Source organism: Pongo pygmaeus, chromosome 16 (genome assembly GCF_028885625.2).
Source record: "Pongo pygmaeus isolate AG05252 chromosome 16, NHGRI_mPonPyg2-v2.0_pri, whole genome shotgun sequence".
Taxonomy (NCBI): Eukaryota; Metazoa; Chordata; class Mammalia; order Primates; family Hominidae; genus Pongo; species Pongo pygmaeus.
Genome location: NC_072389.2, coordinates 72,958,462 through 72,985,936, shown reverse-complemented (window position 1 = coordinate 72,985,936; position 27,475 = coordinate 72,958,462). Strand labels below are relative to the sequence as shown.

The 27,475-nt window shown below is 42.3% G+C and overlaps 1 protein-coding gene and 1 long non-coding RNA gene across 11 annotated transcripts in view; one reads left to right on the top strand and one right to left on the bottom strand.

Annotated features, from left to right (window-relative positions):
- Nucleotides 1–27,475, bottom strand: part of IQCH (IQ motif containing H) — a 247,541-nt gene that overhangs the window by 13,155 nt on the left and 206,911 nt on the right. For 4 of the 8 annotated variants that reach the window (XM_054451129.1, XM_054451128.1, XM_054451135.1 and 1 more), the window contains 2 exons: nucleotides 22,180–22,350; nucleotides 11,670–11,792 (listed from right to left, as the gene is read on the bottom strand). The exons of 1 other annotated variant lie outside the window; for it this stretch is intronic. In XM_054451129.1, the coding sequence (XP_054307104.1) occupies nucleotides 11,670–11,792; nucleotides 22,180–22,350 (294 nt within the window). The remainder of the gene's footprint in view (nucleotides 1–11,669; nucleotides 11,793–22,179; nucleotides 22,351–27,475) is intronic. 3 more of the 8 variants (XM_054451134.1, XM_054451130.1, XM_054451132.1) reach the window with 2 other exon arrangements.
- LOC129014121 (uncharacterized) overlaps nucleotides 1–27,475 on the top strand; it is a 101,424-nt gene that overhangs the window by 33,285 nt on the left and 40,664 nt on the right. For all 3 annotated transcript variants that reach the window (XR_008494136.2, XR_008494135.2, XR_010123824.1), the window contains exon 3: nucleotides 20,765–20,994. This is a non-coding gene — a long non-coding RNA (uncharacterized LOC129014121). The remainder of the gene's footprint in view (nucleotides 1–20,764; nucleotides 20,995–27,475) is intronic.

Below are 27,475 nucleotides of genomic sequence, written 5' to 3'. Positions count from 1 at the left end.
TGTTAAAATATTGCACTAAAATATTACTTATATTAATGAGGGTTTTGTGTGTGTGTGTGTGTGTGTGTGTTTCCTTAAATTTTGTGCTCAGGATGAGTGCCTCACTTGCCTTACCCTAATCGCAGCCCTGCATGGGCATCTGCATTCTTTTTTTTTTTTCTTTTTGAGACAGAGTCTCACTCGGTCACCCAGGCTGGAGTGCAGTGGCACGATCTTGGCTCACTGCAACCTCTACCTCCTGGGTTCAAGCAATTCTCCTTTCTCAGCCTCCCAAGTAGCTGGGACTAAGGCGCATGGCACCACGTCTGGCTAATTTTTGTGTTTTTAGTAGAGATGAGGTTTCACCATGTTGGTCAGGCTAGTCTCAAACTCCTAACCTCAGGTGATCCACCCGCCTTGGCCTCCCAAAGTACTGGGATTATAGGTGTGAGCCACTGTGCCTGGCCATCATCTGCATTCTTTAAAGCTCCTCACTGAGGTCACTCTCATGGGCATCTAGGGTTGAGAACCACTGCCTAGTACATCTCTTGCATCCCTTACTGTGCTGTCCAATATGGTAGCCAATAGCCACATGGGGCAACTGAGAAGTTGAAATGCTAGTAGTACAAATTGAGATGTGTCATAGCTTTCAGAGACTTAGTACAAAAAAAGTAGGACTATCTCAATAATTTTCATACTGATTACATGCTGAAATGACAATATTTTCAATATACTGGATTAAATAAAATATATTTTAAAAATTAACCTCACCTATTTCTTTTACTTTTAAAAAACGTTGCTTCAAGAAAACTTTGAATTATCTCTGTGGTTTACATTAGTGGTTTTCATTATATTTCTATTGGACAGTGCTATTCTAGGGACCTATGGTTACAACAAATATAACAAATCCTTTCCAGTAAGTGGTTCCCATTTCATAATTTTATATCCCCCTTTTAAAAATAGTTCCATATTGAGAAGGAGCATTAGTAATGATCGGGCATCAAATCCCCATATGCAGAACAAGTTCACAGAGGTTTCATATCCAGGGATATGTGGGATATTTATTGGATTTTTTTTTCCTGCTGGGAATAGAATGCTTGGTTGGCAGAGACTTTCCTTTCAATACTTTAAAATTATGTTCCCATTGTCTTCTAGCTTTCATAGATTATGTTGAAAAGTGGCCAGGATAGGTGGCTCACGCCTGTAATCCCAGCACTTTGGGAGGCCAAGGCGGGCAGATCACAAGGTCAGGAGTTTGAGACCAGCATGGTGAAATGCTGTCTCTATTAAAAATACAAAAAAAAAAAAAAATTAGCCAGGCATGGTGGTGTGCATCTGTAGTCTCAGCTACTCGGGAGGCTGAGGTAGGAGAATTGTTTGAACTTGGCAGGTGGAGGTTGCAGTGAGCCGAGATCATGCCAGCCGGGGAGACAGTGCAAGACTCTGTCTCAAAAAAAAAGAAAACTTAGCTAGCAGTCTTATTGCTCATTTGAAGGTAAAGTAATTTTTTTTTCTAGCTACTTTCAAGATTTTCTGTTTCTTGGCCGGGAGCGGTGGCTCATGCCTGTAATCTCAGCACTTTGGGAGGCCGAGGCGGGCCGATCATGAGGTCAAGAGATCGAGACCATCCTGACCAACATGGTGAAACCCCATCTCTACTAAAAATACAAAAACTAGCTGGGCATGGTGGCGCGTGCCTGTAGTCCCAGCTACTCAGGAAGCTGAGGCAGGAGAACTGCTTGAACCTGGAAGGTGGAGGTTGCAGTGAGCCGAGATCACACCACTGCACTCCAGCCTGGTGACAGAGTGAGACTCCATCTCAAAAATAAAAATAAAAAAAAGATTTTCTGTTGCTCTTCAATTTTCAGGAGTATAATCATGATGTTCCCAGGTGTGATTTTCCTTATATTTATCTTGCCTGAGGTTTTTAGTGCTTTTGAATGAGGTTGGATATGTGTTTTGATGTCTTTCACTAGTTGTAGGAAATTCTCAGCCAGTATTTATTTAAAATCACTCCCTCTTCTCCTTGTGGAACACTAATTGCAGGAAAGTTAGATTGTTTCCTCCATGTTGCATGTATCTCTGAAGGCTTTTTCTACATTTTCATCATTTTCTCCCTCTGTGTGTAAGTTGGAATTTTTTTCTACTGGCTTGTTTTCTAGTTCATTAGTCATTTGTTCTGATAACCTATTAAATTCATATATTAAATTATTAATTTTGTCACACTAATTTTTGGTTCCAGAATTTCCATTTGGGTTAAAAAACTGATACTAGGTCTTTGGTGACATGAACATATTACAAACATATGTTTTCTTGAACATATTAGTCCTAGCTATTTTAAAGTCCCTGTCTTTAATAAACTCTATTCCTCCTGGGAATAGAATGCTTGGTTGGCAGAGACTTTTCTTTCAATACTTTAAAATTATGTTCCCATTGTCTTCTAACTTTCATAGATTATGTTGAAGAGTGGCTGGGATGGGTGGAATTATGAGTCCCTGTCTCATAACTCCAATATATGAATCACCTGTGGATCTTTTTCTATTTTTCCCCTTTGTTTTCAATGATTTGGTCCTTCTTTTCGTATACCTTATTTTTTATTGGATGATGGTCATTAAAGATGGAAAATTGTAGCAGCTCTAGATAATATCTTCCTTCAAAGAGGGTTAAATTTTTGTTTTTGGCAGACAGAGTACTGACAGCTCATCTTGATGTATCAAGGGTTTATTTTATTTTATTTTATTATTATTATTTTTTTGAGATGGAGTCTCACTCTGTCACCCAGGCTGGAGTGCAATGGCATGATCTTGGCTCACTGCAACCTCCGCCTGCTGAGTTCAAGCAATTCTCCTACCTCAGCCTCCCGAGTAGCTGGGACTACAGGTGCACACCACCATCCCTAGCTAATTTTTTTTTTCTTTTTTGTATTTTTAGTAGAGACAGGGTTTCACCATGCTAACCAGGCTGGTCTCGAACTCCTGACCTTGTGATTTGCCTGCCTTGGCCTCCCAAAGTGCTGGGATTACAGGCATGAGCTACAGCGCCCAGCCCCTGATTTTATTTTATTTTTGTGTTTAAAAGTGTTTTTTTTTTTTTTTTGATACTGGGTCTCATTCTGTTGCCCAGGCTGGGATGCAGTGGCATGATCACAGCTCACTGTCATCTCGACTTCCCAGGCCTAAGAGATTCTCCCACCTCAGCCTTCCAAGTAGTCAGGACTACAGGTGTGTGCCACCATGCCCTGCTAATTTTTGTATTTTTTGTGGAGACAGGGTTTTGCCATGTTGCCCAGGCTGGTCTCAAACTCCTGGGCTCAAGCAGTCTACCTACCTCAGCCTCCCAATCCCATGCCTGGGATTACAGGCATAAACCACTATGCCTGGACTAAAGGTTGATTTTAGCTGTTGCTGGACCTGGTCTATTTAAAGGTTTTCCTTCATGCTTTGTGTTTAGTTTTTTCTCCTAGGGAAGTGTCCTTACTCCTAGAGTTTGGTCCTTTTGAAGTCTCCACTGGAAGCTTGAGGTGTTTATTAGGACCCTTTCAATTTAGCAGGACATGAACTTCTAACATCATGTGACTTTTGAAATATCTGCCAGATCTTTAGCCTCCCAGCTACTGTTATATTTTTCCTCTGGATTTCTTGGAGTCTGAGCTGTTCATTCCACCAGGTATGAGTCAGTTAGGGATTTAAACGGTATCCACACAAATTTTTTGGGCTCACTTCCCTTTGATCACCTTTGTTCTAGGATTTTGGATCTCAAGTCTCAAACAGTTTGACAATTTTGAACTCCAGGCTCTGTTGCCTCCCAGCACTTTGGGAGGCCGAGGCAGGCGGATCACGAGGTCAAGAGATCAAGGTCATGAGGTCAAGAAAAAAGTCTGTTTAGATTTATTTCCTAACACATTTGTAAATGTCCTTTAAAACTTGGGGCAATATGACACTCACCTTAGATGCTTCTGTTCTTTCTTTCTTTATTTGTTATTTTTAGAGATGGAGTCTTGCTTTGTCGCCCAGGCTGGAGTGCAGTAGCGTGATCATGGCTCACTGCAACCTCCAAATTCTGGGTTCATATGATTCTTGTGCCTCAGCCACCAGAGTATCTGGGATTACAGGGATGGGCCATCATGCCCAGCTAATTTTTGTATTTTTAGTAGAGATGGGGTTTCGCTATGTTGGTTAGAATGGTCTTGAACTCTTGGCCTCAAGTGATCCACCCACCTCGATATCCCAAAATGTTGGAATTACAGGCGTGAGCCACTGTGCCTGGCCCTTCTGTTTTTTTAAGGACTGTTTTAGTTGCCCTTCAATGCCTTCAAGCAGTTGTTTTATATATATCTCAAACTAGCCTTTATAATCATTTTTAGTGAGAGAGTTGGTTACAAGCTATCTTGTCATGGTCAGAATGTCTAGGTTTGGCAGGACATTTATAACTTTCTAAGAAAGGTGACCAGGAGTGTTCTTAGCCCTTATCCAGAGGAAACAACAGAAATGAAAGGCTTACACAAAGCTGTTTTTTCTTATCCCATAAAACAATTCCGTATTTTATTTTACATGTGAGAGATGTAAGAGTCTACCCTTAGGCAGCTCAACAAAGTAAACCTCAATGTTAACAACATTTTCCCCAGGCAACTGCAGTCTACTTATGTAACCCAGAATCTCCCTTGACAATATGCTCATGTGTTACTCCCTGGCTATCAGATTCCCCATTACTGTCCTACTCAGGCCCGTTTCCCACGTAGCATCTTAGGTTATAGATCTTTTTGTTCGTGTTTATCCATCTTTCTCCCTGCTCGACGATATTTAAAATTTTACTTCTGTGTAAAATTCTTTTCAAGCTAGTTATTAGAAAGCACCATAATAAATAACTTTTTTGCTAGTAAACTTGCAAAGTGATTTAACATTTTAAGTCTCAGCTTCCTCATTTACAATATCAGAATGAAAATATCTACCTTTCAAAGTTATTGCAAGAACGAAACAAAATGTGTGAAAATATTTAACGAGGTATAAAATGCTATCAGATATAAATAACTATGGGTGATCCATGATATCTTCTAGATCAGGTCTGGCTCTCTTGATCTGAAAAGCCATGAACTATAAAGAAAAAAAACAAAATTATCTATTCAGTCCTCACTATTCAAAAACTGGTGGAACAGGACTGGGTAACTGCAATAAATACTTCCATTTGGAAAGAGAAGCAATGAGAGAGAAACAGAAGACAGGGCTTTGTAGTAATTCTGAAATCCCACGGGGCAGACATTTCCAGGGCCCCTATCCTTTGGGTGGGAAATGTTCCTTGATTAGTTCTGATCCCAGTTGCTTCATGAACTTAGACACTATACTTTGTGGTCCTTGACTCTGCCTTCTGAGATTTTATTTCTTTTCCATAATTGTCCTTGGGCCACATCTGAAGTGGATATTAGAGATTATATTTTCCTTAGCAATTTTTTAAGAGATGGGATCTTGCCATGTTGCCTAGGCTGGTCTTGAACTCCTGGCCTCAAGTGAGTGGTCCTCCTGCCTCAACCTCTTGAGCAGCTAGGATTACAGGCACAAGCCATCCTTAGCAATTTTAAAACTTTCTCACCCACTTCCTGCCTGTAGATAGTTGAGGACCCAAGGGTTGTTTTAAGTCTTAAGCAGCAACAGTCTCTTTTAATCCAGACTGAGATTTCTCTTGATGTTGAGTTCTTTCAAGAATTTAGTTGGTTTCTAATCTGTTTGATTTCAATCAGCTACAAGTAGCAATAGCTACAACATGGAGTTCTTTTCTAGATACTTCTTAAATTTTCTATATTTCTTTGCTTTCTTGCTTCTATGCCTCTCTCTTAATTTCAGTTATCTTAAGCCTAGAGGCTTCAGTAGGAGAGCTATACCCTTTTTCTTTTTACCCTTTTGTTCTGTTCTCTTTTTCCTGAGAGAGTCTTTCTAAATGAAAATATGTACTTGATATGGTTTGGCTGTGTCCCCACCCAAATTTTATTTTGAATGTAGTTCTCATAATCCCCACGTGTCATGGGAGGAACCCAGTGGGAGGTAACTGAACCATGGGGGTGGTTACCCTTATACTGTTCTCATAATAGTGAGTGAGTTCTCACTCGATCTGATGATTTTATAAGGGGATGTTCCTTCTTTGCTCGGCACTTCTCTCTCCTGCCATCTTGTGAAGAAGAATGTGTTTGCTTCCCCTTCTGCCATGATTGTAAGTTTCCTGAGACCTCCCCAGCCATGAAGAACTGGGAGTCAATTAAACCTCTTTCTTTTATAAATTACCCAGTCTTGGGTATTTCTTCATAGCAGCATGAGAACAGACTAATACAGTACTGGATGCCATAATCTTTGTTGGATTCATACTCTGAGATACTTTAATTCAGAGGTTTTAATAGTAGGTTATAGTCATACCTTTAATTTGACTCATATTGCAAGGCTGAGTTTTAATTGGCTTTGGTTGTGTCAATAAATACGTCTTCAATTTTTAAAATTCTCATTTTTGAGGTTTAAAATCAGTTCAGCTTTTCCCATTTTGCAAAGTGCCAAATTTCTGAGATCTCTCTATTCCCTTTCATTTCTGCTTGCAAGATGTCTGATTCATTCAGAAGCTCATATTTTTTGTATAATACCTTGCCAAATGCAGTTGGCAATGCCTAATATACACCATTAACACTAAAATTTCCAACTGTTCTCCTAGAGCTGGAGGTACATTAGGTATATTATTTGCCTTCCAAGTAATTGCAGGTATTAGTTTTGCCAAATATTTCACCACTTCATAACATGAATTGTCATCCTTCTGCTTTCCATTAACAGTTTCCCAGCCACTCATTGCCTGACTACTAAGCCGTACCAAAATTTTAGGTTTCTGTTTTAGGAGCATCTTCTTTTGATACTAATTTCAGTATAACCTGATTAGGCTGGGTTATGTTGCAGTAATTCAGCAAAATTACTGGTTGTTTCTAACAATGAAAGTTGCAGTTCTTGGTCCTGCTCCATTTCCCACATGAGTTGGTATGGGTCTTTGATCACTGTGAGTACACGCAGGGACCCAGGCTGAAGGAGGCTCTGTCTCAATGTGTTTCCATGATTTCCAAGGCAGGAAAAAGGATATGGCAACTCAGGAAGTGGCTCCTACAGGCTTCTGCATAACAAGGACATGTATTACCTCTGCTTACATTTCACTGGCCAAAGCAAGTTATGTGGCCATGCCCAACTTTGGGAAGAGGGCTGAGGAAATATAGTTTTGTTATGTGCCTGGAAGGAGGAGAATCAGAATATTTGTGAGCAGCTCAAATGATTCCCACCATGGCAATACCCTGGCCAGAGGAAATGATTGCTGGTGACTGTGGAGCTATTTAGGATGGTAGCACACTGCCTGTGTATGTGTGACACCAGTCCTGCCCCACCCTGGTGCAGGCAGTAAACATGACGCCTTTCTCCATATGGCTTTCATTACAACTTCATTTCATTAGGAAGTCAGTGGGGGTATTCTGTAGCATTAGAGAAATACCCGAAATGAGACCCACCAAGTTGCTTACAAACTCAGCAATGCTCCCTTCCCATATGTGTCAAGGAAAAATAAACTCATAGAGTGATCTCATTTCCCTTTTTTTTCCCCTGGGACTTTGGACAAGAACATCATTTGAAAGTCTGTGATCATAATGGGCAGAAAAACAGTGCCGAGAATAAGGACTTTTGAGGATTCTTCTTTTGGTAGCACTGACAATGATGTGTTATTAATGTTACTTTCTTTTTCTGGAACGAGCACCCATGTTAAACTCAACCAAGAGTGGGAGCACGTTACTCTGGAATTTGGGTAAATGATCCTGTTTTTAGACTCAGCATAACCCAAACAGGCAATAAAATTTTAGGTAAATTAATTGTTAAAACTTTTTTTTCTCCTTTTTAATGTAGAGATAGTCATAGGGGCTATGAAAAGAAGTCTGTGTTTCTCCAGCTGAAGAATACATAAGAGGTACCTAGAGGGGATATATTGGAAATGGATTCCAGAATTCTTCTTGACTGGGTTGGTAATATTTTAGAAATAGAGACAGTTGGTGGGAAACAGTCCTTAGGGGGAAAAAGGGCTTATATAGGGGACACCTTGTGTAAGACAAAGAATCATGCTTGACTTTGTAGACAATTATGGGTTCAAATGTCAGTTCCACAAAATTCCTGGCTGTATGACCCGGGAAAGTGCTTAAAATCTTTAAGCCTAAAGTCCTCACTGTAATATGGTAGAAATAACACCTTCTTATAGGGCAGGCATGAAGAATAAATGAGATAGTGAAGTAAAGTGCTCAGCTCAGAGGCCAGTATGCAGTAGGCACTCCATAAATGCTGGTTCACCACTTACCAACCTCCCATCCAAGAAAAGGCAATTAAGACAGCAAGTGAAGAGTCCTGACTAGGATGGACACCGGGGTCTGAAAAGATGAAAACTCATCTCAGGAAAAATAAAGCAAGGATACTGCTGGAGGATTTTTGTGACTCAACTTCTTCCCTCTTTTCTTGTACTTCTGTTTATTATCTGCGCCTTTTCTTTTTTCATTTCTTTCTCTTTTTTTTTTTGAGACAGAGTCTTGCTCTGTCACCAGACTGGAGTGCAGTGGCGTGATCTCGGCTCACTGCAACCTCTGCCTCCTGGGTTCAAGCCATTCTCCTGCCTCAGCCTCCCAAGTAGCTAGGATTACAGGCACCTGCCAACACACCCAGCTAATTTTTGTATTTTTAGTACAGATGGGGTTTCACCATGTTGGCCAGGATGGTCTCGATCTCCTGACCTCGTGATCCGCCCGCCTTGGCCTCCCAAAGTGCTGGGATTACAGGTGTGAGCCACCATGCCCGGCCTATCTGTTCCTTTTCTTTCTGATTATCCCCTCCTCCTCTTTTAGTGGATTCTCTCAGTCTCTGGATGTTCTCCTCTCTTTTCTTCTGTTATCTTTTTCTTCTTTGCATTGTTTCATCATCTGTTGCCCCAGTCTATATTTCTTCTTCTCTCTCATTTTATCTTTCATCTTTTTTTAAGTTGTGCATGGATGGCCTGGAGGTGAGTCTATGGAACTCTGCTGGAAGTGTCTTCGGTGCCCCTCTGTCTGCCTTTTCTTTTCTTTTTTTGAGACAGAGTCTCACTCTGTGGCCCAGGCTGGAGTGCAGTGTCACAATCTCGACTTACGGCAACCTCTGCCTCCTAGGTTCAAGCGATTCTTCTGCCTCAGCCTCCTGAGTAGCTGGGATTACAGGTGCATGCCACCGCACCCAGCTAATTTTTGTATTTTTAGTAGAGATGGAGTTTCACCATGTTGGCCAGGCTGGACTCGAACTCCTGACCTCCGGTGATCCACCTACCTCGGCCTCCCAAAGTGTTGGGATTACAGGCGTGAGCCACCACGCCCGGCCTCTGTCTGCCTTTTCTGTAGCTGTCTTCAGTGAGCTCCCTGACCCTCAGTGGAACCCTCTCCTCTGCGCCATCCACCTGCTTCCGTCAGCCTTAGCCATCTGTTTCCCCTATAAAATCTGCTCTTGGAATAGATCCGATCAACTCAGAGACAAAGGAGTAAATAACTTATAAAGTTTGGTGCTTTACTTACCCCAAGGGTACTTGAACTTCAGTCAAATACAAAGTCTTAAGCCCAAGAAATAAATCTCTAATAATAATTTCAGGCAATAGAAAGTAATGAAGCACTTTTTTGTGGGGGGAAGGGCAGGAGACTGTCCCTGCCAAATATGCCTTTTTACAGAGTTGTTCTACTTTGATATTTTAGAGTAAAATAAAATAAATAGATTCAGATAAAGCTAGAGTTAGATTTAGCCACCTTCTGGTATGTGGAAGTGTTTTGATCTAATCAGTTTGGGGCTAAAAACTATTTAATTCCAAAGGGATTGTGTATAGCAGATGCAACAATTAATTTCAGGTAAATCAGTTCAATCTGGCTTCTTCATTCTCTCTTTATCAATTTTAATGTAATTTGCAAGGGGATCCCAGCTCCACTTTATGTGTCTGCGAACAGCACGAATTCATCTAACCAAAGAGTCTCATGTGCCCTGACAGTGCCTGGCAGCCTGCTGGGGATTGCCAAGTGTCAGCCAGACCATTCTATTCACTCGGCCTCCTGCTGAAGGTCTGCATGCTTTTTAAGAATGTATAAAATTTGGGGCCAGGCGCGGTGGCTCACGCCTGTAATCCCAACACTTTGGGAAGCCGAGGTGGGCGGATCACGAGGTCAAGAAATCAAGACCATCCTGGCCAACATGGTGAAACCCTGTCTCTACTAAAAATACAAAAATTAGCCAGGCATGGTTGCACGTGCCCGTAATCGCAGCTACTCGGGAGGCTGAGGCAGGAGAATCAATTGAACCCAGGAGGCGGAGGTTGCAGTGAGCCAAGATTGCACCACTGCACTCCAGCCTGGTGACAGAATGATACTCTATCTCAAAAAAAAAAAAAAAAGAAAGAAAGAAAAAGAAAATAGAACATATAAAATTTGATCCTTGAAAATTGTACTGGTCTCAAGTATAAAGAATATAAGTTAATAAATGTAGAACTGAATATGTACAAATCAAAACATCTGATCGACTGGTTACTACTCAATTCTTATGTCATTATATATACCTTATATTTAATGTGGGAGATTAAAATATATTTTAAGATGTTTGAGGTGCTGTGAAGTGGGTCTTCCATAAGTAAGAGTGTACAGGGTTACTCAGGGTCTTAAAATGGCCCTGCGTGTGAGAGACTTGAAAATCTGAATCAAAGTGGAAAAACATGAAACTATTTCTCTGGAGTAACATGAGTCTCTAGGCATAAAACGGAGTCTCTAGGCATAAAATGAGTCTCTATTTTTGGCAGGAGACGCTGCATTGCACTTGCCTCTAGTCAGCTACATCAGGATAAAGCAGCTATGCAGAGGCTCCCAGTATCATTGGAAATAGACCAAAAGTAGAGAAAATAGTTTTTATCAGAACTCCCTTTAGAAATAAATTATCAAATATCAGTAGGAGGATGCTACGGACTGAATTGTGTCCTAACCTTCCAAGTGACTGTATTGGAGCTAGGGCCTCTAAGGAAGTGATTAAGGTTAAATGAGGTTGTAGGTATGATGCTCTGATTGATGGAACTGGTACCTTGTAAAAGAGACAACAGAGATCTCTCTCTCTCTCCTTCCATATGTGAGGACACCGCAAGGAGGCAGCCATTTACAAGCCGGGAAGCAGGCCCTCACCAGGAACCAAATCTGCTAGTGCCTTGTCCTTGGACTTACCAGCTGCCAGACAGTGAGAAAATACGTTTCTGTGGTTCAAGCCATTTAGCTTGTGCTATATTGTTATGGCAGCCCCAGCAGATTAAGACAGAAGCTATTCATTGATAAGCAGCTTTGGGTGGGATCAGGAAGCTCAGGGCCTGCTTCAAGATCATGAGGTGGTCCCCAAAATGCCTCCTAAGTCTGGAGAGCTTGCATGGCTTCTGCTTTAGCAAAGTGGGTGTGTAAGATTGGGGATGAAGTAGAACTTTCCAGGACTATGTGCTACTTTCTGTGGAGCTGCGTATCTGCTCTTCCCCAAGCAGCAATCAGCCTTCCTCTACAGACATGTCAAACCAGTATTTAAAGAATATCTATTTGAAGGGGCACCAAATTATTAGCTACCTAGATCACCCACAGGCATGTCTTTGGTCTGCCCCTGGCCAACTGTAACCCTTCATACCTCAAGATCATAGCCAATGCCATGGGCCCTACAGATCTGGAGAAAAACGTAGTGGAAAACGAGTGAGAGATTGCTGTGTCTTAGCTGTGTGGTCATCACTGCATAGCGACTGGTTGCCAGCGTCTGGAAAGGAGCACAACTGAATATTAAACAGATATTTAAATAAACTTGTAATTTTGGAATACTTGTAGATTAACAGGAAAATTGCGAAGATAATTCTGAGAGTTCCTATATCCCCCACACCCAGTTCTCCTATTGTTAACATCTTACATTGCTGTGGTACATTTGTCACAACTAAGGGAACAAATTGCTACATTACTTTTTATTTTTATTTTATTTTTTGAGACGGGGTCTCACTCTGTCACCCAGGCTGGAGTGCAGTGGCGCAATCTGGGCTCACTGCAACCTCTGCCTCCTGGGCTTAAGTGATCCTCCTGCTTCAGCCTCCCAAGTAGCTGGGACTACAGGTGCATTCCACCACACCTGGTTAATTTTATTATTTTTTTGTAGAGATGGGGTTCTCACTATGTTGCCCAGGCTGGTCTTGAACTCCTAGCTCAAGCGATCTGCCAGCCTCGGCCTCCCAAAATGCTGGGATTACCGGCGTGAACCACCACACCTGGCCCTACATTACTATTAACATAAATCCATACTTTATTTCTATTTCATTAGTTTTTCCCTAATTCCTTTTTTCTGTTTCAGGATCCCATCTAAGACACCACACCGTAGCTAGCTGTCATATCTCCTTAGGCTTCTCTGGCCTGTGATGGCTTCACAGACTTTCCCTGTGGTTTGATGCTCTTAACAGTTCCGAGGAGTAATGGGCAAGCATTTTGTGAAATCTCTCTCAATTTCAGTTTGTCTGATGTTTTTCTCCTGATTAGACTGTAGTAATGTGTTTTTGAGAGGAAGACCACATGGGCAAACTGCCGTTTTCCTCACTTCATATCAAGGGTAGATAGATGGTATCAGTGTAACTTATCACTGATGATGTTAACCTTTATCACCTGGCTACAGTGGCTTTTGAAGTTGGTGAAAAAACTTTACAGGTTTCTCTGCTGTAAAGATATCTTCCCGCTCTTCCCATACTTTAACCTTTGGCAGCAAGTCACTGAGCATGGACCACCTCCTTGAGGTGGCCAACATTAGAAATTTGATGCTGCTTTCTTTGGGCAAACGGCTCTTCTTTATCTTGCTTGTTTATCAGTGAAAGCCATGCCAAAGAGATTGGTGATAGTAGGCCCAAAGCGCTGTCATTATGTATTTCCTGAAAACATTTAAAATTTAATATGTACCAGATAAAGTACTGGATCCTGGCAGTTTTATAATGTATTCTTTGTGAGATGTGATATTTGCCTTAGTCAATCAGCTGTTTTTCTCTAGATAGCTGGAAATTTGGAGAACTGCTTATAGGGCCATGGCCAACCTTAGGGCATAGAAGATAAAGGTGCCTGACTTGGCTCTTGAACTGTGGTGACGCACAGGTGCTGGGCAACTAGGTACCCAGACTTGTGCAGTGACTTGGAAAAGGAGTAGGCAGAGGAGGTGCTGCTGGTCTGGAGCTGGCCGTAAGGAATCGTAATGACCTGACATGCATTATAATCAGGCCTCCGGCTCGCCTCTTGTCTCTGAGATAACGCAGGGGAACTGGGCTGACTGAGTGCTCTGCAGAGAATAGACCTCCTTTCCTCTCCTGCCTCCCTCTCTCCCTCTCCACACACACACACACTCAGATTTCGTGGCACTTTTGGTGACACGCTCCCCTCACACGTGATGGTGGGAGCATGTTTTTCTTCAACATTTACATCAAGTCCTGTGTCTGAAGGTCACATCATCAGTACCACCAGTTAAGGCTGCTCATCCTTAATGCAAGTAGAGTCCACATCTACAGACGTGTTAGGCCCCCACAGGCTAATACATCTTGAGTTGTGTACCCCACTTGTAGCGTCCCATTTGTAGCCATTGGGATTTTTCTAACAACAGAAAATTGATTTGATCCTCATATGCCTCACAACTGTACTCTGTCACCCTGACCTATCATGAGTTGTTCCCTTGGTCATCTGCCCTCCATGACTGGGAGTTTTCTGAGGGAAGGCGCTGTTTGGTTTCTGAATCTCCAGTTTGGGCATGATACCAGCACAGAACAGGCACTTGGTGTTTATTAAATAAAAGAGAATGAATAAATGAAATAGATTAGGTGGATAGCTCTTCCCTCTGACTTAAGAGACTCTTCAAAGGATGTAATTTAAGAAAGACACTGCCCATTGATAAATGCTTTGGAGCAAAAGCAGGTGATTATTACACGGCACAGGGGACAGTCACACCATCCTTAGAGAAGGACAACTCAGGGCAGTTGCTCTGGGCCTTGCCTGCTGGAGGACAGCATGGCTCTGGTGGACTAAGCAGGAATAATGGGTGGGGTAAAAAGAACTGGCTTGGAGAAGTTCTGGCCCAGCTAGCTAGTCTGTCTGGAAGGTCATGGCCACCAGGCCTGCTCGCCCTGCCATACTGGGCTGGCCATGCTCTCACCTTCACACTGAAAAGCCCAGAAGCATGGGCTTTTGCACATGGAAGTGAACGTAAACACTCTCGAATTCCATTGTGGTTACTGAGCATGTAATTGCATGGTAATTGCCATGAATTCACAAGATAATTCCAAGGTTATTTTTGTCTTCTAAACTTGTCTGATGCTGCCATAGTATATAAACCAGAAAAACCAAGACCAGGCCCCAGCCAGCAAGAGAGGTAGGCAGGCAGGCATGTGGTAGCACGATCTAGCAATACTATGTATCTTGGCTCCAAAGCACAGCAGAAGAGCTTACTGTCCAGTAGTACATGATTACTAGACAACACGTAAGGGCGGGCTACCCTGAGTTTTCTTCTTCACTACAGATGCAGAGTGCAACTCCCCTTCCTCCCAGACCGGGGCTTGTGATGCATAAAGAATCTGAAAGAAGAGCCAGGATATTTGGTACATGTCTCCCAACCTTCTTTTCCATAACCGTCACCATCCTAGTCCAAACCTTTATTGCCTGGAGAGTCAGAGGTGAGGATACAAGCAGAATTCTGCAGTGGAAAGGTTATATGGAGTGAGAAAGAAGTTCAAAACCTGACAAGGCCACTTACTGTGTGTGTGATCTTGAACAGATCATTGAAATTCTCTGTCTTCTGATGATTAAATAAGCACCTACTGCAGTGCCTGGAACCTGATAAATGGTAGCTACTATTTTTGTTGTCATTCCTTTGAAAGGATTTTGGATCTACAATAAATGTAACTTCCCAGGCTGTTTTTTCCCCTATTCTTCCCCCATCTCCTGGGATTCTGAACAGTATCACCGGATTAATCATTTCCCCCTAACACAGGTTGGTCAGTGTCATCCTCCTACTCAGAAATATTCAGGCCTTTTCGCCTTCAAGGTGACATCTAGACACTGGTGTGGTGGGTAGACCTCCCCAAACTTGCTCAGTGCACCCTTCCAACTACTTCTCCTGCTTCCCACTTCCCCAATTCTGTGCTGCAGTCTGACTGGTTCACTGCCTTTTCCTAGCAGACTACAGGTTTCTTTGGACTCTGTCCCATCTGCTAGGGGGCGTCCTCCCCTCCTCGCCAGTTAGTGACTGTTCTAGTCTTTAAGGCAGGATAAAGTTCTGTGTTTTCAGTAAAGTGTTCCCTGTCCCTGCCAGTCCACGGTCATTTCCCCTGAGAACTCTGGCAGCAAGCTGAGGGTCTGTCACTCAAATGGCATTTATCCATGTGTATGTTATCTATTTTAATAGCAACATCTCTCTCTCTCTATGGCCTTTCAGCTCCTCAAGGATATGGACTTTGTCAAGTATCTTTGTCTCCTGATGCTTGGTGAAAGTCCTGGCAAATATTAAGTGCTAAATAAATGCATTAGAATAATACTTACAAGATACAACTACTTTTTAGAAGACTTAGCCAACTGCACAGTGTCTACAGGAAGAAACTATCAATCACCTAGGATTGTCTTATGTCCAGCCTGATAGCAGAAGTGAATAGCATAGGAGTATTGAGAGGAGGATTAGATGAGAATGTAAAGACCTTGGAATAGTGTCTGGCACATAGTAAGCTCTCAATAAATGTTAGCAATTATTTTCACGTATTAAACTAAATAGTTTCAAAGATAAGGTCAATTATTTCAAATTAAAACTGACCAACTAACCAATAAACCTTTTCATCAGAAGGTGACTTGAATCAGAAGACCTGGGCTTTGCTATGTACCACCTTTATGACTTGGGCAGCTCACTTAACCTTGCTTAGCCTCAGTTTCCTATTCTGTAAAATGTATATAATAATCCTTAACATCGATTTCTTGGGGTTATCATGGGGATCAAATAAGCTCATGTATAGTTAAAGTACAAAGCATTATACAAATAGAAAACATCATATTAAAAGGTTGATTTGTAAAAACTAGTCTCTTCTGATGCTGTACAATTTATCTAGGTTTGACAAGGATCAAAAAAGAAATCATGATTTGGAAATATCTATTGAAATTAAAAATTTTAATTTTTATGGTTATGTCCTTTGAGCCAAAATTCTACTTTATGGTATGTATTCTAAGATATACCTTAAATGTGCCAAATGATATATACACAAAGTTATTCATTGCAGCACTGTAATATGAAAAAACTGGAAACAACCCAAAAATCTACCGATGGGGGAAGGGTACATAAATTATGGCACATCCATGCAATGGAATAACATGTTGCTGTAAAAAAGAAATGATACTGCTCAGGTGTCTGAATTTGAAAAAAAAGAAATGAGAACATTTTTAATGAAGTGTTAGAGAAAGCTCTCCAAAGAAAAAAGTGAGATTCAGAACAGTATGTATTATAGGCTACATTTTGGGTATAAAAGGGGGAAAAGGATCACCTGTATGTGTATTTACTTGTATATGTAAAGAGATGCTCTGAAAGGATATATAGACACAGAATGGTGGTTACCTTTGTAGGATGAGGTGGGAACTGATCAATGGAAAGGAGATTTGTCCATGTGTGACTGTTTCCACCTTTTGCCTTTTGAACCATGTGAATATATTATGTATTTCAAAGAATTAAATGAGAACCCCATTAAACTTGATTTTGAAGACAAGAGTTGAAGATGTATATTTCCTGCATATTTTTAGTGTGTGAACTGTTTATTTTTTAAAAAACATAGTCAAGCTTTTCTATATGGTTCATAGTATAAGTGACATGCTCTTTTCCATGCTCTGTGTTATTTGCTTGGAAATCTGTGCTATGTGTAGGAAACCATATCCAGTTACATGTTCTTTTTAAAATCTAAGACTCCAGCCAGGTGTGGTGGCTCACGCCTGTAATCCCAGCACTTTGGGAGGCCAAGGGGGGCGGATCACGAGGTCAGGAGATCGAGACCATCCTGGCTAACATGGTGAAACCCCGTCTCTACTAAAAATACAAAAAAAATAGCTGGGCATGGTGGCGGGCGCCTGCGGTCCCAGCTACTCGGGAGGCTGAGGCAGGAGAATGGCGTGAACCCGGGAGGTGGAGCTTGCAGTGAGCCAAGGTCGTGCCACTGCACTCTAGCCTGGGCGACAGAGCGAGACTCCATCTCAAAACAAACAAACAAACAAACAAACAAAAAAACCCTAAGACTCCTCTATGAACATCCGGTCCATTTAGTGCTTCTGTGTGAGGCTCAGAAGCTGAGGCTGAGCTCAGAGCAGACGAGAAGCCAATGGATAATGGCAATATTCCTGGAGACAACCTCGTCACACAGGGAAATACATCCTCTTTTCAAAGAAGAGCTTTCTCTATGGCCTCAACAAGGGACTTCTTTAGGGATGAGCACAAGCTCCACTCTGGGGCTGGATCACTGATCCTCCGCTGATGCAAGGCAGGTTGGAATGTGTCACAGTTAAACACAGGCCAAGGTTAAATCTTGGCTTCCCTACTTGCTTGCCTACTGACCTTTAACAAATTGCTTAACATCTCTTAACCTTGTCTTCCTATCTAAAAATGGGCATAATAACAGCACCTGCCTAATATATTGGACTGCAAAAAGATTCATGGAAAGCACTTAGTAAAGTACGCGGGGTGGAGTAAAGGCTCTGTGTCCTTTGGTAAACTGGAGGCTCTGTGTCCTTTGCTACTCACCCTTATATCCTCTGCACTTAGTAGAGTGCCTGGCACAAAATAGGCATTGGGTAAGTATCTGCAGAATTTACTTCTAGTTGATTCTTGCTGAAAGTAGTAACTGATGGCTAAGGTAAAGGCTGATGAGAACTTAGGATATGACCTGTTACAATATTACTCCTTTCTAAAAGATCCTGCAAGAAAAAGACCTTTTAAGCGAAGGCTGTGGTATAGAGGGATGGGCCCTTCCTGTGTCCCCGTACAGGAGATGTCCCTTCCTTCAGCCATCCGCAACACATGAGGCTGCCTGGGCCAGGCTTGGTGCAGAGTCCCTTTCTATAGGCCCTGTAAGATCAAATCCCCCAAGTGACCCTGGGGATCATGTAGCCCTCCTTTATTTTACAAATGAGGAAACTGAGGCCAGAAGAGAAGATCAGAACTCATGATCCCTAACTCCCAGACCAGTACTCTTCACTCCAAATGTCCACTGGCCACATTTGGAATAGGTGGGAATTTCAGAGGTTAGCCTTTTCTAGTAAAACAGGAGGAAAAAAAAAAAAAAGACAAAATATTCTTGTAGAAGTCTAGTCTTATTAAACTACCTTTTTAAATCACAATTTAACAAGAATGCTTCAAGCTAAATAAAGGAAGCTCAAAATACTCCTTTTCACTGGAGAATATAATTTTGCTTCAGCCACAATTTAAATTGATTTAGTTCTGAGCACCAGCACTTGAAGTGTGGAACATATTCTATTTTCGCCATGATACTTGTTTTGACAGTGATGCATTTCAGTTGACATAGTTGAAATCCTTATGTAATAAATCTCTGCCTGAAAATTAATCATGTTTATAATATTCTGAGAATTAATAACACCCATTGCTCAAATCATTAACTTAAAAAAGGAGCTTCCAAAATCTGTTCTCGGCAGTAAGGGACCACAAATAAATGAATGTTTGATAAAATAATCCAAGTAGCAGTTTAACAAGCGTAAACTGGAATGTGGCTGCAATAACACGGAACTATTGTTTAAGGGTTGGCAGAGGCTGATGAGGTTCTTATTTCAGTTACGAAGCAGGCATCCACATGCATAATGAACTGCTCTCTGAATTATTAATGTGTTGCTTATTTAGCCTCATCTGTCTAGAAGATAATGTATCCTAACTCTAATGAGTGATTGGTTTTGTACATAATTACAGTAGCAGCAGTAGCAGGGAAATGTGTGCCTTCAAAGGAGGAGTTCTAAAAATAAAGTCATCACATAAACTCTGTTGTTGTTGCATTCTATCAAAATCAAACCCGAAGCATTTGAGAATTTATAATAAATTACAGGAGACAGAATCATTATTAACATCATAATTTAACACAAAAGGTTTTACTTAATCATTCATTACAGATCATGTGCTGCTAAAATGTGTATAAATGACTTGGGTTGTGTTAAGATGTTTGCAAAGATGTTCCCTTTTGGACACTCACCAACCATGGTATGGAGAGTCCAGAAACAGTGAGGAAGAGTGAAAAACTGACAGAAAAGGGTAATGATTGATGCCGATTTGGACAGAACATTAATTGAAAGTTAAAACACTGTTAGGCGATTCCTTTTCAGTTCTAAAACATGCACATCTGGGATTTATCAGGCCTTGTTTACACCTTCAAGTGGTTCTTTGTGGAGGTCAGTGAATCAGAAACCCATTCACCTGGTCTAAATGGGTCTGAGTGACAGTTCTGCCACCTGTTTCTGAGATGAGCCAACAGCTCTTCTGAGAGCCCAGGAAGGTGTTTGCTTTCCTTCTATATAGCATATTATTAAAGAAAAGGGCTTACACTGGAAGCATTTTATAGGCATTAGTTTTGAATGCGCTCTCATTATCATTGTGGTTTCATCTGTGAATTTCCTTCTCCTTCAGTCTTAAAAGGGGGCTGTCAACTGCCTGATCATAAACTTGACAGCATCCTAGTCTGTTCACACTTGTTCAGGAAGCTTCGATTTGCTTGTGAGTTGTACCGCGTGTGCATGTGCACATGCTTCTTTTTAAAAAAATCGCTGATCATGTGTGTACACATGCGCAGGAGAGTGTGTGCACAACCCAAGCATAGTGGCACAAGGGTGGGAACATCTGTTTATATCTTTCTAAAATGAAAAGCACTTTCAATTTATTCCTACACCAGAAAACCTGCATAGCTTTTCTCCAGTGATTGAAGAGGCATTGGCCTTATTGAAGATCATAATGCCTCCCTTTTGTGTGCATACGGTTCCTAAAAGTGTTTAAGAGTTGACCACAGGAGGATGTTGCCCATAGCTAGGAATGAAACCTATAGGCAACATGGGGAAAATGGGAGAGTGCTTCTCATTCAAAGCACAACTTCTGCTGATAGCCTTCTGAAGCAACATACTTAAAAGCTGCAATTGTCTTTGGAAGTCTTGTGCTGAATACCACTCTGCTTCCAGCTTTATTTTTATTTTTATTTTTTGAGACAGAGTCTCACTCTGTCAACTAGGCTGGAGTGCAATGGCATGATCATGACTCACTGCAGCCTCGCCCTCCAGGGCTCAAGTGATCCTCCTGCCTCAGCCTTCCCAGTAGCTAGGATTATAGGCATGCACCACCATGCCCGGCTAATTTTTGTATTTTTGTAGAGACAGGGTTTTGCCATGTTGCCTAGGCTGGTCTAGAACTCCTAGGCTCAAATGATCTGCCCGCCTCGGCCCCCCAAAGTGCTGGGATTACAGGCATGAGCCACCACACCTGACCCCCAGCTTCTTGCAGAAATGGCATAGACTTAGGTTCACTGGCCAGAAGGGCTCAAGTGTCACTGCTGTTTCTCCCTCTAGCACTGAACATAGGGTCTCTCAGGTCTCTTTGGTGAGGATGGAGGCCACAGGTAGAGTTGGACCTGAAAGCCTCTTAGCAAGGTCCTGGGTCATAATTAAAAGAGGTCTGTTTCTCCTCTCCAGCTCAACTCTGCTTCTCTTCTTACTAAGGAACGAGATCAAGGGGATTCTTGTGAGCAAGGTTCTTCCTGGTACCTGACTGGACCACTGGATGAAGAAGAGGGGAAGGAAGAGGCCGCCTGAGCCCCCCAAGACATCAGGTGCCCTCCTTATGGTGACTGCAGAGATCCTCGGAAGAGTCAAACAAAGGTTATTCAAATCCAGAGGTGTCTCCTGGACCCAAAGGGGTTCACAGAGAGGCAGGAGACCACTTGGAAAAGGTATCTGTGGGACACTCATGTTGGGTCCCATTAATCACTAGAGTTCCTCTTTTATCTGTTTGACATATTTGGATTTCAAGTAGAGCTTCATTTCCAAAAAAGTATGAAGCCCACTGTTGTAAGGAAAGGCCAAAGAAACCCTCTGGCAGCTGTGAGAGCACCGTGGCCAGAGAGTCCCCAATACACTCTTGCACAAAGGGCATCTGGTCCCTTTGGCCTTTGTTCTCTCTCTCCGTGACCAACCTACCCTCTTCAATCAAGCGCCCACTGTCCCCACGGGGCTATGCCCTTTGTTACTCAGGGTGCTGAGGTTGGTAACCCGCAGCCAGCCCCAGGACTCTGGCCCCAGCCCCCTCACTGATGGAGCTAGCAATGAGAAGGGAGGCGGCAGCTGTGGGAAGAGGTGGAACATGATGGGGCTCCTTAACCAAGCTGGGAAGTGGGATTTTCCTGAAGATCACAGGAGTCCATTCAGAATCACACACAGGGGAACAACATGCTCAGACTGGCTTTTCACCTTGCCACCTTGGGTGCCGTGTCTGTTTAGGGTGAGGGCACAGGCAGGGACAGGGAATCTTAGGAGGAATACGGGTGTGAGATGGCGGAAGCCGAAACTAAGACACTGTCTTTGTGGAGAGAGAGGAGGGGTCATGTTAGTGGCATTTTGGCAGCTAGACTCAACACGCCCTGCTTGCTGACTGGATGTGGGGCTGGGGGTTATCTTATCAGCCTCTGGCCTGATCCACTAACAGGAAGTACAGGAGGAAGAAAGACAAATGTGATGCAGTTTTGGATAGCTTGACTCTGAGGATTCGAAGCAGAGATGTTCTATAGAATTTTGGACCCACGAATCTGAAGCTCACAAAAGAAAGTGGGGCTAGAACAATAAGGGTTTTGTGTGAAACAGCTGGTAGTTGAGGCAATGGGCGTAGGTGTACCTGCCCGGAACAAGGAGAGGAGAGCCTCATGCTCTTTCGCATTTCCACAGATTGCAGCTTTATTTGGGAATGGCTTCTCCCTTTCCTCTGACCAACACATTCGCATTTCCAGACCCTGCTCAGACAGGTCCAGTGAGTTGTCTGAGGCTTTCTTCTTCCTGTACTCAAAGATCCTGGCTCCTAGACAGAGCTCAGGCAGTGGGTGTTGCTGAACACCGAGAACCTTCAGGAAGCACCTCTTGCTTACCGGCACTGATAGCGCACTAATGCGGTTGGTTTTCTTCCTTTCCTTTGGAACAAAGCGGGGCACTTCCAGGGTGCTCAAACTGCAATCCAGATGGCCATTTGTTAGGTATAAGGTGAGTTGAGTCAGGGCCAGCTGGTCACTATATGCGAGGTTAAGGCCCGTTGCCCACACCTGATTAAAACAGGAGCCGTAAAAGTGAGGGTGAGATCAGCAGACAGTAGCGAAGGCCCCACCTCTGCCTAACCAGACCAAACTACATCAGACTAGTGAAACCAGTGACCACGTGTCTTAATAGAGTAGATGTTTTTCCTTCTGTGTCTACATTGTTCAACTGAGAAGTGGAGTCTGATTCTAATCAGAAGATTCAAGGTTCTTGCGGGAAGTTACGGAAATACTTGGCCAAGACAATCTGACAGAGATGCCGAGTCTTGCAAAGCTCATGTTGACTTTGATTTTTCTGCCCGTGGCCTGCAGGTCAGTGTAGGTCGTCAGTGCCGGGTTTTCTACTGAGAAAATGAGACTGGACAGAAGCTTTGGAGGGTGGGGAACTACAGTAGAGCAGAAAGAGGGGAAAAGAGGGATGAATATGAGAAAGGGCAGTTTGCCCTGATTTTGGAAAAAGCAGTGACAGCCCCTCTGGGAACCTCAATATGATATTTAAGGGAAACTTATGGTTGGCCTCTAAGTCTTAGGTCTACCCCCATTTTCTCATGAGAGTGAAGGGTAATCTTATTTTACCAGTCCTACAATGTCACAGTATTCTCACTTGTCAATTGGTGATAACACCTTATCTTAGCTGTGTCACAGTGCTATTAGAAGAATACAACGATGCAATAAAAATAAAAATGCTTTAAAAAATAGACATTAGTTATAAGTTAATGTCAACTGCTAGGTAACTGAGTAATGTTCATTAATTCGTTTGACAAATATTTACTGAGCATCTACTATGTGCTAAACTGGAAATGATAAAAGTAGGTCATGTGTTACTTCTTCCCTCTCCTGTGGCAGATCAACCTTAATTGCCCTTGTCATCTCCCATCCCCACACTGAATCCAGAAGCACCCCTGGAATCCTCCTCAGTTCAATGTTCAAGGCATATCATCATCCTAGTCACTGGAGAGTCAAAGGTAAACAGGCATAGGCCCTGCCATCAAGAAGGTGAAGACAGGCCGGGTACGGTGGCTCATACCTGTAATCCCAGCACTTTGGGAGGCCGAGGTGGGAGGATCACCTGAGACCAGCCTGGCCAACATGGCAAAATGTCATCTCTACTAAAAATACAAAAGTTAGCTGGGCATCGTGGCATGCGCCTGTAATCTCAGATACTTGGGAGGCTGAGGCACGAGAATTGCATGAACCCAGGAGGCAAAGGTTTCAGCAAGCCGAGATCACACCACTACACTCCAGCCTGGGTGGCAGAGTGAGACTCCGTCTCAAAAAAAAAAAAAAAAAAAAGAAGGTGAAGACAGATACATACATATCCAATTAAACAATAGAATTTTATATGTGATAAAATAATGGGGTGGAACAAAGTTCTATTGAAGCAGAAAGAAAGGACAGACTGGGTTTGTCTAATAAAATCAGGGCTGCATCATGAAAGTGACCTTTAAGCTTTAAACAAGCAACAAAAACACAACTGGCCCCATGTATCAGTACCTGCAGTTTTTATGAAGCTGGGTGAATCATAAATATCTCGGATCTCTGTGGCAGCCCAAAAAATAACAACCCTATGTCACAGATGAAGAAACTGAGGTTCAGGGAGGTACCCAAATCCATTGAGTTAGGAAGTGGTGGTGTTGGGATCTGAATCCAGTTCTACCTGGCTCCAAGTCTACCTTCTTCCCATTCCCTGATCCTGGCCCAGCCAATCCTTATCCTGTGTAACAGTTCTCCAGTGAAATTAAAAACTAAAGTTGCAGAGGATCAGAACATGTTTGTGTTTAATATAAGACATGCCATGAAAATGTCTTGTGGAGAAAACATGAAGTATTTCTGGAGTATGCTGTAATTAGCATAATGCATTTTCACTGTAGGAAGTTGGAAACTAACACATTTTCATGAAGACTTGATTAAACAGTTTTTCCTCTTAGAAGGCCTGTATTTACCCCGCTCACCAACTCTGTGTGTTAAAATACATAATACATCTGCCCTAGAGTGGACTCCTCTCAAACAAATCTAGCAGTGAGTGACTTGAGTAAGCATTGAATGTAAATGGCGTCATTATAAGGATATTAAGAGGTCAAGCTGTCAAGGCCCCTTGCTAAACGCTAAACCGAAGCTAATTTCAGGAGTCATATTCGCACAGTAATGCCCTTTTATAATAGCAAATAAATCACATTTGCAACAATTGTTAAAAACTAACTGCCACGTATCTGTTGCAGTTGTAAGTATCCTATTTGTCAACTTAAATATTTCCTGCTGTATGGCATGAAATGTAAATCAGATGGGGACAGCTACTTTCCCTTAATATGAGAAAGTGAGCTTGCTATTCTTGCATGTCAGACTTTTTTTTTCAGTTTCTATTTTGAGGTTTTAGTGTCCTTGATCAAAGGGAAACATATATAACAAACACTATTAATATTTATGTTAATAATATTAATGCTTTGGTAATAAGGATTTTAATAGGAAGGCAGCACAGTGTAGGGGAAAGAGTGAGAACCATGGAGTCAGAGAGCTTAAATCTGGACCTCACAATGGGAACTGCAATGAGTTGGTTAAGCTCTCTCAATCTCAGTATCCTTAAGTGTAAAAGGAGCAAATGATAATACTGACAGGGTTTTGGAAACAAAATAAATGCACATGAAATTGCCTTATAATATTTTTTTTTTTTTTAAGACAGAGTCTCACTCTGTCGCCCGGGCTGGAGTGCAGTGGTGTGAACTCGGCGCACTGCAACCTCCACCTCCCAGGTTCAAGCAATTCTCTGCCTCAGCCTCTGGAGTAGCTGGGATTATAGGTGTGAGCCACCATGCCTGACTAATTTTTTTTTGTATTTTTAGTAGAGATGGGGTTTCACCATCTTGGCCAAGCTGGTCTTGAACTCCTGACCTTGTGATCTGCCCACCTCGGCCTCCCAAAGTGCTGAAATTACAGGCATGAGCCACCGCACCCAACCTTTACTGAACTTTATAATTTATAAGGCAGGCCGGGCCCTGTGGCTCATGCCTGTAATTTCAGCACTTTGGGAGACCAAGGCAGGAAGCAACTTGAGGCCAGGAGTTCGAGACGATCCTGGGCAACATAACGAGACCCCCCAACTCTATTTAAAAAAAATAGGGAAATAAATACAATTAAACAAATAAAGTTCATTACAGATGCTTTTTATGGTGACTAAACATTTCCTTTCAGAGCAGATTCTTAGGAGGCATATTGTCCGTTGTCTGTGTTAGCTATTGGATCACCCATTTAATAACTGTTTTCCCCATAAGTAATTGTTCTATTCAACCTCACAACTCAATCCAGTAGGCGGATAGGTTTGTGCAAGGTTGGTATTACTCTGTCTCCATTTCATGGATGAAGATACTGAGATAAAAAAGCAGCCTCATAGTTTGCCTAAGATCATATAGCACAGACCAGAACTCTGTTTCTAGAGCTGAAATGCTTTTGCTTCCTCTGGCTGCTCTAACCCATTGGTTCTCAAAGGAAACAGGAGGACAAATTTTCTTCAGCCTTTTCCTCAACAGCAGGCTTGCCTGATTTGCTCAGATAATTGTTCTGTTCTCCATCTGGTCTTTCCATTGAAGACACCGCCTGAGGCATGCTTGTTTTGTGCACAGGGGTTCCTATCTCCTCCTCTAGACTGTCAGCCCTTTAGGGGATGCTGCCAAGTCTTTGTCTTCCTGCAGCACCTAGTGTCTGGGGCAGGGCATGCAGCAGGGTGCATTCGCAATTCCAGTGTTTCACTGTGAACTCCTCTTCCGTAACTTTTAGGGAATGAGATCCAGGTGGGTCACTTGAGGCTGGTTTCAGATTCAAATGCAGCAAATATTCACTGAGCACCTCCTCCGTGCCAGGCCCATGTGTTCTCACACCTCTCATTTAATCCTATTCTTGTATTTTTAGTAGGGACGGGGTTTCAACATGTTGGCCAGACTGGTCTCCCAACTCCTGACCTCAAGTGATCCACTCACCTCGGCCTCCCAAAATGCTGGGATTACAGGCATGAGCACCGAGCCCAGCCCATTTAATCCTATTCTTGATTTGGGACTCTGATGATAACTTTAGAATCTAATCTCTCAGCACTAGGTACTCTTGTCCCACTTTAGGTGAGCAATGATGGGGGCCTGAACAAAGCACTATGAATGGGAATGGGAGACTTGGATGAATTTAAAATGTTTATGTGGTGGCTTTGACATGACTTGCTTATGATGACTTATAATAACTGGCTTGACAGGTTAATCGATTAGATGCGAGGTGAGGGAAAAATATCACTGAAGGTTAGGGCTGGAAAGACCCTTAAAAATCACCTAATACAGTCAGTTTATAAATGGAGCGACTGTGGTGTGAAAAGTGAAGTGGTTGCCCTAGGTTGCAGAACCAGGTGTCAAAGGTGAGTAATGAGAACATAAGATGTCTCAGCTGTCAGTCAGAAATCACTTGTTGCCAGTTGTTTGACTGATTAAAGGTCACTTTGTTAAAAATGGTTAGAATGCTAGAGAGATTTATATTAAGGTCTTAAGAGCACAAGGGATACAAAAAATAATCATCTCGGTATTACTTATATTACTGAAACACTGTTGCTGTCCAACATTTTGGCAGTGGCTAAAAAGACTATGACACATCCAAGTGATGGGATAGTCTGATATAATTAGAGACAGTGGTTGTGGGTAACTTTTGATGATTTAGGAAGATGCACAGAACAGCAAAAGGAGGATAGAAAGTTACATGAGCAACATGACTTCAGCTTTGCAAAACTAATATATGTAGAGAAGACTAGATGAGAATATAACAAAATGTTACCAGCCATGTTAACATTAGCAGAATCATAACTGCAACTGTATATAGACTTCCATGTGTATTCTAGATCTGCAATATCAGATATGGTAGCCACTAGCCACATGTGGCTATTGAGCACTTGAAATGGTACAAATGCACACCAGATTTTGAAGACTGAGGATGTAAAAAAGAATGCAAAGTATCTCATTAATAAGAAAGTATTAATAATAAGATAATAATAAAACCACTGCTGCCTTGACTTCCTGGGCTCAAGCGATCCTCCTGCCTCAGCCTCCTGAGTAGCTAGGACTAATAGGTTTGCACCACCAAACCCTGCTAATTTTTTTTTCTTTCCTTTTTT